Consider the following 14066-nt stretch of genomic DNA (forward strand, 5'->3'; position numbering starts at 1 on the left):
AGCTATGACCGCTGTGGATACTCAGAAAGAGCTTTAACACTTTTACCCTTGGAGGTGGTCAGATCCTTCAAAATGACATGGGAAATACACAGAGTGAGAGCAACTGTACATTCTGTTTGATACAATCTGATCCCACATCACCACCATGATTACATTTAGTTTGGACATTACAGTATAGTATTGTCATTGTTGCCTTTGCTTTAGGTGGACAGGAGTGATTACAGGTGCAGCTGCTGAAGGTCTGAATAATTTTGTGGCCTTAATCAATAATAATTGTTTTAAGGGAGTTCTGTGTTACTATGACTTTATTCATACCCAGACAAGTGACTGAAACTGAAGGATAAAAGCTTTGAGATTTTCCTGAAGAAATTTCTTGTTGCCGTGGGAGCCTACCAACACGATGACTGAGTATGCAGCAGCTTTACAGCCATGATAAAAGTGCAACATCATTAAAATAAGTGTTCAATTCACTTACCCAGCTGCTCCTCTACGGCACTTAATATTAACTTCAAACAGACTGAAAGTGGGGAGATGTCTAGAGAGAGTGAGAACTGTTCAAACTCCAGAGGTACGAAATGCTGCTACATTCTTTGTTAGATCCTCTGTTTTTTTAAAGACCTAATTGATAAATTATTTAGGCTCTAATTAAATGGATAGCATTTGCTTCTTTTATCTTTACTTAATTATAAAGCTCAAAAAATCACATTTGATTGAATTTCTCTTTAAAGAAAAACAAATGTGCAGCTGTGAAAAATCCTGTCGTATATGCGGGGGTGTGACTGATGGCTGAACACAAGCAAAAGGGTTTGGATCTTTTTTTTAGTTGAGCCCTGTTGAGAGGGAACAGATTCCCGAAGAGAAGAGTCACAGGTCGCTGTGGCCAAGGTGAGGAAAAACTTCAGGAGGAGAAGAAGAAGATGAAGAGCCGAGTGGGAGGAGTCAGGAATATGAAGGCAGGAGTCCTATCTGGTGCAGCCAGGGAGGAATGAGACAGGACAGGATGAGGCTTTTCAGTCATTCAAAGAGCCGGGTAATTCATTGGTCAACGTGTGCCAGCGCTCAATTTTCTTGTCCTTGTTTTTGAGGCAGTCAAACCAGTGTTTGAGCCTCTCTCCGTTTGCATTGATACCCAGAGACACACCACCTGAAAGAAAGACCGGCACGTGAGCACGTAGGAGGTTTTTACTGTGTCATTTCAGAAAATCACTGTAATATCTGAAAACTGCTGAAAACAAGAATCCAATTACAAATGGCACATTAGAGAGCTCTCTCCTTTATTTATGGTAAAACAAAACAAGATTAAATCTAATCTAATCTTGATTTAAAGTAATAACTTAAAGGGATAGTTCAACAAATTGGCCCATTACCATAATCCCTATAGTTTTAGGAGTAGGTTCCTTACCTTTAATTGTTGGTGCAAGCTATTTTTAGAACGGTGGAGCAGAGCCACCAGCTGCTCAGCTAACTCCATGGAGGCTCATGGAATTTCTTGGTTTCCCTCATCAAACTCATCAAATACAAAATCCAACAACTCCAAAACGCAAGTTGTGACCTGCACATTCACCACGCTATGAGATAATAACAGAACGTTACGAGACAGAGTTGTTTTCGAGGCAAAATGCAGAGATGGGAACGTGCATTGGCAGTTTTGAATGAATTTGCCTCGAAAACGACTCCGTCTCGTAACGTTCCGTTTTCAACTCATAGCGTGGTGAATGTGCACAACAGCGTTTTGGAGTTGTTAGATTGTGTATTTGATGAGTTTGATGAGGAAAACCAAGAAATCCCATTAGCCTAGCGTAGTTCTGAGCAGCTCGTGGCTCTGCTCCACCGTTCTAAAAATAGCTTGCACCGACAATTAAAGCTAACAAATCTACTCCTAAAACTATAGGGATTATGGCCATGGGCCAATTTGCCAAAATGTTGAACTATCCCTTTAAGTGAGTTGAATCTTTATCCATTTTTATTTGGTGTGGTGCAGCTGAATTTCAACTTAAACTATGATTTAAAAACGTTTCTTTTAAAAAGTTAAACCTTGTTTGTGTAATTAAGCCTCGATTTACAAATGCTGAATCAATCAACAAGTATGAAAATATAATCATTATTAAACACATTATTGATGAGCTTATGAGGAGATTTAAATGTGCTCAGAATAGAAAACATAACACTGAGCAAGAACTTGTGTTCAGATCAGCTCAGGTGAGACTGTTGTATCAACAGAGACTAAACAGCAGCCAAAGGGCAGTTTTAATGAATGTATTAATTAAAAAATGTATGAATGTATTACTCACTGACAACAGGTCAGTTAATATGATATTAAATAGAGTAATGAAGTAAGGGTGTGTTTTGAATGAATAATGATGTCGTCTGAAAAAGGAACATCAGTGATACTTTTTAATCCTCTTTTATCTCTCACTTCTGTTGCATTGATTCAGAATTTATATTTTATATATATATATATATATATATATATATATATATATATATATATATATATATATATATATATATATATATATATATATATATATATATACACATACACACACACGCCGGTGTATATATATTCTGTCTGTCTCATGACTGCTGTGTCTGCTCTCTCTTTTAAAGGTGCTTACCTATGAAGTCGTTGGACTTCCCGATGTCATAGTCCCACACAGTCACCTCCAAGGTCTTTTTGGTGAGGTCTGCATATTTAATGTCGTAACAGAACTCCTACAGAGAAGAGAAACAGTAGAAAGTGTGAGCTCCAGTTGTGCCTCTCTCCAGTATGATCACATACAATTACAATTACACATCTCATCTTTTCGGATCACCACGGTGGAAGGAGCCGTTGTAGGTTTAAAGGTCTTGAACGTGTTGAATTAAGAGTCTGATTCTGGTTCAGCACTTTCACAACAAAACACCCCTCTGCACGGTTTTTGAGTTTGCCACACAATCATCATTACAGCCCTGAATGCAACTGACATTTGTTTTATTTCCCAGTGTAATTGATTCACATAATTCTCAGCGCCTCATTGAGTTTTAATTTTTTTGTTGGTGCCTAAAATAACATGCAGGCTAATGACTGCTGCGTTTCCCCATTCTCTGAGATCAGGATCAGGACCCTCGCACAGACTCGTTCAGTTCACTACCTGTGGAAGAAGTACAGTAAGATTGGAAACGAAATGTGAAGCACAATCTAGGGTACATTAGCAGAATGGCAGTGTGATCAATAAAGCAATCAAACAAGCATTTTTTTTTTTACATCAATTTGCGGTGTGCAGAGTGGAAGCATTTATTCTGCATTTCAATCTGAGGTTCAATCAGGGTTGCTGCTCCACCTTAATGAAATCAATGCTTTGATATGGAGGAAGCCCCCCTGCTGCTCATCTCTGGCAGAAAGGCCAAGAGGTGACAGAGGAATACGGGTGCAAAAAATGTCAGAGGAAATGTCAAACCGCTGGCCTGCGTGAGCGTTTGGCCGGGCCCATCCCCTCGTATACAGGCGGACACTTCCGAGCCAAGCTGCCCTGTGCCATGAGGCACCGAGGGGCCTGAACAGCATTGAAAACATGTTTGGCATCCTCTCTGCAAAACATGGCAGGGTCCTAAGAGGAGTCTGGCAGTGCATTTCTTGTTCCAACATATTTACAATCAATCAGTTTTGTTTTCAAGTAGTTGTTTGGCTCTGAAGCTCAGCTGCTCTGGAAACTAAAAGATGCTAAAACACTCTGTAGAGTTAGTGATAATTTTAGCATTTTAGCATCCAGCAGTTAGGTGGGTTTGTCACATTGAGCGGCACATCACACGTGGTAATCTCCTCCCATTGATAAAGGTGAGACATTGATGCCTGTAGCTTTAATGCTCCTGGAAATCTACACAGAGTTTTTCATTTTGTACTAGTCATCAAATATTCACAAAGGGAAGAGCATCAATCAAGGATAAAAACAAAAACCTTCAGGTATCATAAGAGACATAGACTCATCTCATCTCCTCAGTCTGAACTGTATGGGTGCGGTCTGATGGATGTTGGCATGGCAACATGAGAGACAACCCCACAACTATCGTCATGTTTTGATTCCAGTGTTAAAGAAAGAGAAACCTTTCCCCAGGTGACGGAAATGCCGGAAAACAGAAACACTGAACAAAAAAAACAGCTGTTTAAACTGTGGAAATATGTGTGTTCATATTGAACCACAGAGACTTCATCAAGAGATCAACTAAAAAGATGTCATTTCATCTTAAGCTTCATTCTAACATAGGTCCTCAAATGTTTTTAAGGCAGTTTCTATCAACATCTCACCACCCCGGTCTTCACCCCACTCCCCCTATTGCTGCAGCAGATGTTCCTGCCAGTCCACAGCTGCATCAGTTTATTAAAAAGTCTGGCCGGCTTAGATTTGCACCTCTCCTCCATACCTCTTGCAAGCTTTAACATTTAGTGTGAATTCGTCTGAGGTGCTAGTATTGATTGTTGGGGACTCATTAGGAACAAAGGTTCTGCTTTGTGAATCCTTTTGGTTTTTAGAAATAGAGCAGTTTGATCTGATGCCTCCATATTTGTTATTCCTGACTTCTCATTGTTTGCCTGTGACATTTTGTTATTCTGGTCACAACAGGGCCATGGCCAGTTAAAGCAGAAGTGAGTGATATATTTGTGTTAATATAAGTCTTAAATAGTTATATCTTCCGACAGCAATCACTTACATAGAGTGTTTGGACTGAAACACGGGTCTGTCAGTCCCTCTGCTCTGCTCTGAGCCGAAGAGAAAACATTTATCGTATCCTACAGTTTTTATCCAATGAGGAGAGAGAACGGCATGCAGGGCCGTGTGTGCAGCCAAGGAACGCCGTGAATGTGGTGACGTAGCGACGAGGACTGTTATGGTGCGTTCAAGGAAACTCGTATTTTTCAGACCGTGAAGTGGTACCAGTTCGATCTGGTACGAGTTCACCGGTCGGACGTTACGAGTGGCCGTTATAGTGACTTTCACCGGTAAAACAGGTCGGAAAAACACGAGTGGGTTGCCTGGAACGCTACAAAGTGGTAAGTTGTGACTTGAAGCTGTAATTTACGATTTCAAAAGCCTGCCTGGAACGCAGCATTAGCGAAAACGACCGGATCACTCACTTCTGCTTTAACACTGAAGTCTACTGGACAAGTTTTCAAAGATAATGCAAAAAAAAAAAAAAACTACATTAAAAAATCTGATCTAGAAAGGAATCAATATTTACTGGTTTGAAGTTGCTTCTCCTTTCGCTGAACAGTGAGCTAGGCTGTAACATTTAAAGAAGAAGATGCAGCTCAGCGCGGCAAAACGCCTGACCAGCATCTACAGCGACAAACACTGAGCTGAGGACGACTTTAGTGACATGTTCTACCAAAAAAAAGTGATGAAGTAAAAAACATGTGCCTCTGTTCAATCTGACAGCCGAGGCCTGTGAATGGCTTTTTGTATGTCCCGGGGTTATGGAGGTTGCTCGGCGTAAAAAGCATCAAGACAAACCATCAAGTTAGGTAAAAAGAAAAATAGCACAGTAGATGTGGTTTATACCTCGTTGAACTCAGGATTGAGCGTCTTCTTCTTCACAGCAGTCTTGTGCTTTGACTTTTTGTTCTCGTCAGGCTTCAGGTATCTGTAGGAGAGCAGAGCAGGATAAAAGAAGGAGGAAGGCTTATTACTCTTGAATGGCACTGGACTCAACGTTTTCACGGTGTACTTTCTGTGGAGAGGGCAGCAAGAAGAAAATACTACACATTGTCTGATGGAAATTATGTGAATTAAACCTCTTCAATGTAAAAGGCGTCATTTATAGTTTTTCTCTGCAGCTGTTATTGTTCTGTCCTCCAGAGGGTGCTGTGGTACAGCCCTACGTTCAGCCACTGCTGCATTTCAATACATACACTACATCACATTACCACCTTCTCTGACTTCACCTGTGCCTTTATTAAAAGACATTTCTTTTCCAGTCAGTAACACACAGATGCTGCTGTGTCATCGCTTCTTCTCCTGGAAGATTGACGTTCAACACACATGTTTAGTGATAAACTTTTTTTTGTGTGTCTTTTTTGATGAGATTACAGAGGTAAAAGACATCTCACCTCATAACAGTGAGTCGTTTCCAGTGTCAGCTGATACTCCCACTGCATCACAGCGCTGCAGATAAGCAGTTTGTAGCTCACATAAAACCTAAATCTTTAGTCAATATGAGGTTTTATGGGTTTGTTCTAGTCGAATTTTATTATCTTTACAAAGTTACTGAGTGTTCTCCCCTGTGCTCCTTTCTGTTAATGGCTCTCATTTTAGACATTTGCGAGGAAGCCAGAGTCAGACGACTCTCACACTAATGCAGTTTTACAGCCCTGCAATACATCTTATGGTCACAGTGGTTCAAATGTGCCCTTTTTATTTCATTTTTATTCATGATGATTTGAGAGGCTTTAATTTACAGTTTTGAGGGTCTGCAATGTGTTATACAGAGAGCCTGTCAATACCTTGACTGACACAGGTGTAAATGGGATTGATTGAGAAAAATCTCTCGGTAAAATGCAAGAATTTCAACATTGCATAGTTTAATAAATGCCTACAGCTGTTTCAATAGATGGATGGATGGATGAACGGACAGACAGGCACTCTCTCACAGTCCTTTTCAAAATAAAGGTGGATTAAAGGTAGACGGATACATGTTTTAAATAATATAAATTTGGTGGTATGGTAATAATGATAAAATAAAGAACAAGAAGCAGAAGAAGAGGATGGACTATTAAGTATGTGTGCGTGTGTGTATATCCTATATATACTTTAACCTTTGCAAAGTTACAGTATGATACAGATGTGTCCAAGTTACCACTTCACGAGTTGGAGTTTGCATTCACTGCAGTGTGTGAGTCAGCGGTGAAAACATATTGTTGGTGCCGCTGTTGCTCCGGGTGCAGGCATACAGTAGGTGCTTATGAATGTACAACCAATGTGTGTGTGTGTGTTGGACCTTTGTTTCTGCTCTGCCTTAATAAAAGATGCAGAAGCTAGCCTCTGCCTACTGTATATCAAACCCAGTGCAATAGATGTTGTTCAGTGCCTCAGTTCATTGGCAAAAAAACAAAAACAAAAAACACAGCAGTTTTGGGGCAATAATGTTCATTCTGATGTGAAATATTTCAATCCAGTCAGCAATTACAGTGACTCCTTACACCCCTGTTTCATTTTTTTTTTAATGTGCTCGCTGGACCCACACTGGCTTCAATTACCCAAGGTAATGCAGAGACTTAGAGGGGGGCTAAGTGGGTTGTTATTTGGAAACTTACCCCAAGGGGGGAGGGGGCTGCGATTGTGGTTGATGAGGATATTGCGGCGAACCTAATTGTTGTCATGTAATAGGACAACTGACCTCCAGGCAAGACCTGGGATGCAAACAATACTATTGTGTGAAACAGTGTTTTCAAATGTTATTTCCCTGCACATCACAGTTGTGTCGCCTTCATTCAGCAGCTGTGCACTGAAACCCTATACTCCATCTTTATAGAGATCTTTACATCTAAGCTTGATGCACTCGTTATGAACGACGAAGCCATTAAAAGGAGGGGATTTACATTTACGTTTTCACCACCATCCTCTGACTAATGTGTCTCTTCGTATGGTAGATGCATTTTAAGATCTTCCTGACATTACCAGCACAACAGAGCGAAACATTTTTCTGTTCAGGTGACAGCTCTGACTCGATGCATCAGATAGAGTCTTGCTAGACATGGGCTGGTGAAAGAGGAGAAGCCAATCCCGTCTCTCTGACATGAGTACACACTTCCTTTATTCCTTCACACATGAGCCAGTCAGTAAATCTCTTATCTGTCCGCGTGTCCTTCAAGCTTCGGGGAGATTTTCTCAACCTCAAACTGTTGGAAAATTGTTGCCAGCCCCTCTCCCTCCCAAAACGAGTTGTGCTTTTGTTCTCGAGGTGCGCACAGCAGAGTCAGAAATTAATTGCACTTTCATTGCTCAGCCAGATGAAAGACTTGGGAAATGTTCAGGTGTGATAAATAGGACACTCTCACGTCAAATTGCAGGCGCGTGAATGGCCTCCTGTGCTGTGTGTCTTTCATGCTGCTGATAATCACAGTTAGTTTACCTCCTTTCTGCTAAAACATCAGCCCTGCCAGATAATCCATTTCAGCACTTTTGCATCGCGTTGTACATCCTCTAAAAATAGCATAATTATGACAAGCATTTGCTGTGTTGGAGGAGAAATGTCCGTCGAGAGGAATCAATGGACAGGTTGTTTTAGGTGATGATGTTCAGGGTTTCGGCACCTTTTACAAAATCTAAACCAATGCCTTTTTTTTTTTTTAAATAAAGACCTCAATAAATAAGAACTCTTTTACTCAGACTTTTGTTTTGTTATCCTATAATTTTTTGTAGTAAACAGCAATAAAAGATCTAAAGACCTAATTACTTAACTAACATAACTATTACTTCCTATTAAAGCTAAACATTTTCTGAATCATTTGACGGAGATCTAATAGTTTTCAGATAATCATAACATGTTTTTTATATTTTTGGGCAGACTTTCTGGTTGTTTTTGTGTCTCTGATACTTATCGCCTTCTGACTTTAGTTTGAGGAGAGCAGGCTGGGCCAATCTGTTTCTGTTCTGTTTTTCACTGAAAGTGTTTTCTTTGTGTACAATACTGACGTTTTGACATAGGGGTCTGAGAAGCCGTTGGCGTCCATGGCGGCAAGGTGAGCGCAGCGTATGATGCCCACCACCAGGCAAGACTTCTGGGTGTTGTACTTGAGAGAAATCATGATGCGTCCTCGCTCCTCCAGGGATTTATCTTCTGTCTTGTTGACCTACAGTGACAAAAAATGACAAGGTATGGGAATAATGACCAGCTCCTGTAACCAACACTGATGTCCAGGCTTCCCCTTAGGCGCACACACACAGACACTAATACACACATACACACACACACGGGTGTCATACTCAGCTTACATTTCTCCTTAATCATCATTATCATTTGGGAGATAACCAACGCTTCAGTTTGCAAAATGATATTAATCCATGTTGACAACAAAACTTCTTATTTTATTCCCACTATGTTTGTTTTTGTGCTGTCATGTTTGTGTTAAAGTTTGTGGGTGTCATTAAAGTCTGCTGAAGCTTCACTGCTTCATCTTTCTGCCTTCTCAGCAGTTGTGTCTTGAAAATCAGCCAAACACTGATTGGCTGATTGATGCCACCTCCGCTGTAGATGGAGAGTTAATAGCCTCATCAAAATTAATTTGCCATGTTCTTTAGGGACAAGATAAACATCTGAACTGACACAAGAACCGTGTGTCAAGAGCACAAGTCTGTTTTCCTTCCAAATGCAACAGCTGCACGAGATGTTCAGGGCCTGACCGGTGAATTCAAACTTTCTGTTTGAATGTGACCTGACTCAAATTAAAGGTCCTCTACAGTGTAAAGCTAAATGTCCATACAGTATGTACCGGTAATTTGATTATAAAGAAGGTCTAGGTGCTATATCAATACTGCATACTGCCTGTATTCAGAAACCGAGCCTTAAAACCATTAATCAGGACTTCCTGTAACTTTGTGATGTCACAACAGAGCCCAAGTACATTTCATTTACAGATAAAGTGAGACAGCAAATACTGTCTGGATTGCAGTATGTGAAGGGAAACAATAATTAAAAACGAAGCAGTTCACGTTACTTTTCTCTACCGTGTTGGTTATTTCGGTATATATATTAGAATTAGAATTAGAATTAGAAAAACGTTATTGTCCCGCCAAGGCAGGAAATTCATCTTTGGTCTCACTAGACAAAACAGTCAGAACACAAACGCTTGCCAGCAAGGCTTACATGAGAAAAAACAGAGTCAACAGCGGTCACCTCACATACAGATAGTAAAAAATAAAAATAAAATAAAATCCCCTTTACTGTGTCTTGTTTATTATGCAGATGGCATTGGGGATAAAGGAGCCCTTGTAGATAATCGTTCATTACTCATAATCGAGGTAAAAAGTTTAATACTATGGACTTTTATTAGATATACTATTATATAACCTGGTTAAAATTGCACATACGCATTCATGCACAGCACTGGTTAGGGCACATAAATAAAAAAACATTGTGCGCCTGAAGTCACGGTAAAAATCAGACCATAATGATCATGACCTAACCTTAAACAAATGCTGTGAGAGTCAAAACAGTTTAATGATACCACAGAGTCGGAGGGAGCTGCAGCCAGTCACCTATCAAAGATCACAGGATTATCCTCATTGTGCAAACATCCAAAAATGGCTGCTAAGACACGGTCATGCCCAGCACGACAATGACAGATGCAATGGCTGGTGGTCAAGCTAGCCTCCATTAGAGGTCAGTATACTGAAGATGCATGCAAACAAGGAGCATCAGATGTTGAGAGATATTGATTCCACTCCAGTGTCATTTAAAGGGATAGTTCACCCTAGAATGATATTTCGCTCATTATCTACTCACCCTCATGTTGACTAAGGGCTGGAAGAAGTTTCGGAGCCCACCGTCCCTTCTCTGAGTTACAGGGGGTCTTAGCGTAGCAGTGCATTTCAATGCCATGGTAGCAAAGGGACACCAGAGCTCTTCGTAAAAAAAACACACACAAAAAAACATCCAAATACCTCCATGATGCTCGTATGTAATGTTCGTCTTGTGCTGAAGCCCCAAATTGCGGAATTGTCCCGAAAAAAATTAAATAAGTCCACATTCCAAGCATGTTTGTAGCATTAGCTCCCAGTGTTGTTGTCCGGTCTTCCGCTGCCAGCGCGCATGCGCAAGAGCACATGAGAGCACTGAGACCGACTCGAGTCAGTGCGAACATTGCGCATGCGCGCTGGCAGCGGAAGACCGGACAACAACACTGGGAGCTAATGCTACAAACATGCTTGGAATGTGGACTTATTTAATTTTTTTCGGGACAATTACGCAATTTGGGGCTTCAGCACAAGACGGACATTACATACGAGCATCATGGAGGTATTTGGATGTTTTTTTGTGTGTGTTTTTTTTACGAAGAGCTCTGGTGTCCCTTTGCTACCATGGCATTGAAATGCACTGCTACGCTAAGACCCCCTGTAACTCAGAGAAGGGACGGTGGGCTCCGAAACTTCTTCCAGCCCTTAGTCAACATGAGGGTGAGTAGATAATGAGCGAAATATCATTCTAGGGTGAACTATCCCTTTAAGTGACGTCTATTTTTATTAATGCTCATTGTGATGAAATGCCACTGAGCTATCTGAGCTTTGTGTTTTTTTTTTCCCACTGCTGTGCCCTGCAACTTATAAATGCAATTTACCAGCAACTCTCCTGCAGTTGCTGATTGCGTGAATATGCACTGGGCTTTTCCCCATGCCTCAGCATTCATTTCTTATACAGTATAGACCACCCATATCAGCAATAGCAAATGCCCAGAGGCTTAACAACTTCAAGCTTATGAAGGGCTACTTGGAAATGCATGGCCCAGTGAAAATGTGAGCATTAGGACCGAGAGTTCTTTCAATTTGGTTTGTGCCATTTCAAATTGATATTCATTGGGGTTTTCTGTCTCATTCGTCTCCTCTGTCTCATTTATGACAAACTGCAAATGACTTCACATTGGAGCTAAACAATAAAGTTAAATTTAGGAGACATATACTACTAGGAAAAGTGGGTTAATTCAGTTTGTTTTAATGTAGATTTGGAAAGTTATAAAGCAAGACATGACTTCAAAAAATACCACTGATGATTCCCCCACAACTTCCTATTGTACGTTAGAGCACATAATCCTTTTAAGATTTTTAAACATGTCTGACTTTGGGCCCCCCAGTGGGAGAAAGGGCTGCCTTAATCCCAGTAGATCTGAACATGGTGCCAAACCCCACGGTTTTTCAGCACCAGTACAGTAGCCTAAAAGAGTACTGCACTGATTTAGCATTACAACACTGGTAGAGTCACAATGGGCATACAATCAAAATCGATGCAGCAAAACCAGAAATGAGAAGCAGGCTACAGCTCACTTCTTTTTTATAATCTTTCTCAAACTTGTATTCTTCAGCCACCACAGACACATCACTCAAGACAATTTATCAGTCTTTGCACATCTCGCTCTGGTATAACAAAAGCCTTTATAACCTTTTTCCCCTTACACATGCTATACTTCTCACCAAGATCTGAAAAAAGATTTTGAGATGTGTAAAATCAGTGCAGTTGAAACTTTATGTCTTGGGTTTGGCCCAACCCTGGTTTTTCCATTTATAACAAGAGGGAAATGGAAACATACAATGTTTTGCATCCTTGGATATGTTATGGGAAGTTGGTAGTGGGCAATGGTGAACATAGTAGAGCATTAAGCAGCTTATGAGCCTGATGTTTCCCTCAGGAGTTGGTAGAGATCCAAAAAAGAGCAAAAAAGAAAATCTCATTCTAAAGTAGACAGTACCAACCAGACAAACACAATCTACTGGTTGGTCTGTAACACTTTCCCATCAGGTCTTGAGAGCACCAGAGGAACTAGTACATACCCAGGGATATATGCACTGCAATATATCCGATACAATACAATATGATACGAATGACTTTATCAATCTCCAAAGGGAAATTAACTTGTCTATATGTCTCTTTTATAGAGGAGGCCCCATAAAAGGAGATAATGTACCTCTTTAACTGCACTGGGAACTTTGTTGTTGCAGCACTGAAGTTGTACTTTCTAAAAATGCTGAAAAATGGTAAATGTAATCAAGAGGTGCAATATGGGCGGTCTTTTTCTCTTGATGTTACAATACGTAGATCTTGCAAAACAGCATCCTCTTTGGTTTTTAGAGCCAAAAACACATTTTCTAGTTGTGAAAGGTAATTATGCCAAAAACAGTTCAAGGGATGCCAGGTACTGTATTCTGCTGTTTGTAACTTGCACACACCTCAAACCCACTGTATACCCATATACATGAATGGGGGCCTATGATTTGCTGTACCGCAATCTGCTCTTTCATATAATCATCATGAGCTGCCTATACTTCTTTGTAAAACAGCAACATCTAAAAACACCCTCAAAGTTCAGAGACAAAATTCAAATAACAAAATGAAGACGTTAAACATGCAGAAATTGCCTCTGCAGCAACAGAACTCCGTCTCCTCGTCTCCTTCACAGTCCTGCACTGTCTGTCGAAAACAGGGTTCAACTCTCCGTCCAGCAGTGTCCACAGCAGGGTATTAATCAGATATCTACAGGGAGCCGACTCTCTCTACGCGAATCACAGATGACTTTTGCAAGACGTCTCACTGGACTTGTGGACTTGCCGTCCATTTCATCTGGCATGCCGACATGTTTCAGATGCCCACTCACTTTAGTGTCAAATCCATTTAGTTGTGTCTGTTCGTCTGCTGTTTGTCCAAGTTTGAGACAACCCTCTGTTGCCTCTGTCTCCTTTAACAAGATGCACTTTGGGAAGTGTGTGACAAACCAAGAGGCTGACAGGAAAATAAGAGTATGAAGACACAGAGTGAACGAGGGGGGAAGTAGAAACCTCAGGCTTCCTGCACGGTATCAAGGTCGGCGTATCTGACAAGTGCAGACTTCCTAACAGCAATGCCAGCAGTGCCTTCTTTTCTATTTCACACTCATACACCATTCATTTTCCCCAGCTTGCCTTCCTTCTCTAATTGCAGATTTTTTTTTCAAGCTGGCATGTAAACAACATACATCAACCGGGGACACATTCGGGACTAAGACTCAAATGATCACCACATAACATCATCAACAACGGATACAAAGACATAAATTGTCTGCGACCGTATGGCCTCAGCTCGTCACAGACCAAGGCCTGCTCTCTTTTTCCTATCTCCATCAACATAAAATCAACTTACATAAGCAAATACACTACTGCGCAGTAGTGTTTGCTTAACATTTTCCAGCTAATTGTACCATTGCCTGGGGGAAAACTCAATTAAGATTGGCTAGAGGATGTCCATTAATTAAATTAAGCACACAGTACAACCGGACACCTGCGATGTGACTGTCTGAACATCATTCTGAATGAATGTAGTCACAGACAGGAGCGAGATCTACATCGCTC

At 40.8% G+C, this 14066-nt stretch overlaps 1 protein-coding gene across 1 annotated transcript in view; it reads right to left on the reverse strand.

Moving 5' to 3' along the window:
- Positions 1 to 1010: 1010 nt before the first annotated feature.
- The window catches only part of doc2b (double C2-like domains, beta), a gene marked incomplete at both ends in the record, with an annotated part of 111788 nt that continues 98732 nt past the window's right edge, over positions 1011 to 14066 (reverse strand). The window contains 4 exons of the mRNA XM_083986831.1: positions 1011 to 1144; positions 2619 to 2715; positions 5538 to 5619; positions 8670 to 8827. Coding sequence (XP_083842957.1) covers positions 1011 to 1144; positions 2619 to 2715; positions 5538 to 5619; positions 8670 to 8827 — 471 coding nt within the window. The remainder of the gene's footprint in view (positions 1145 to 2618; positions 2716 to 5537; positions 5620 to 8669; positions 8828 to 14066) is intronic.

Source organism: Trachurus trachurus, assembly GCF_905171665.1.
Source record: "Trachurus trachurus genome assembly, chromosome: 14".
NCBI classification, from domain to species: Eukaryota; Metazoa; Chordata; class Actinopteri; order Carangiformes; family Carangidae; genus Trachurus; species Trachurus trachurus.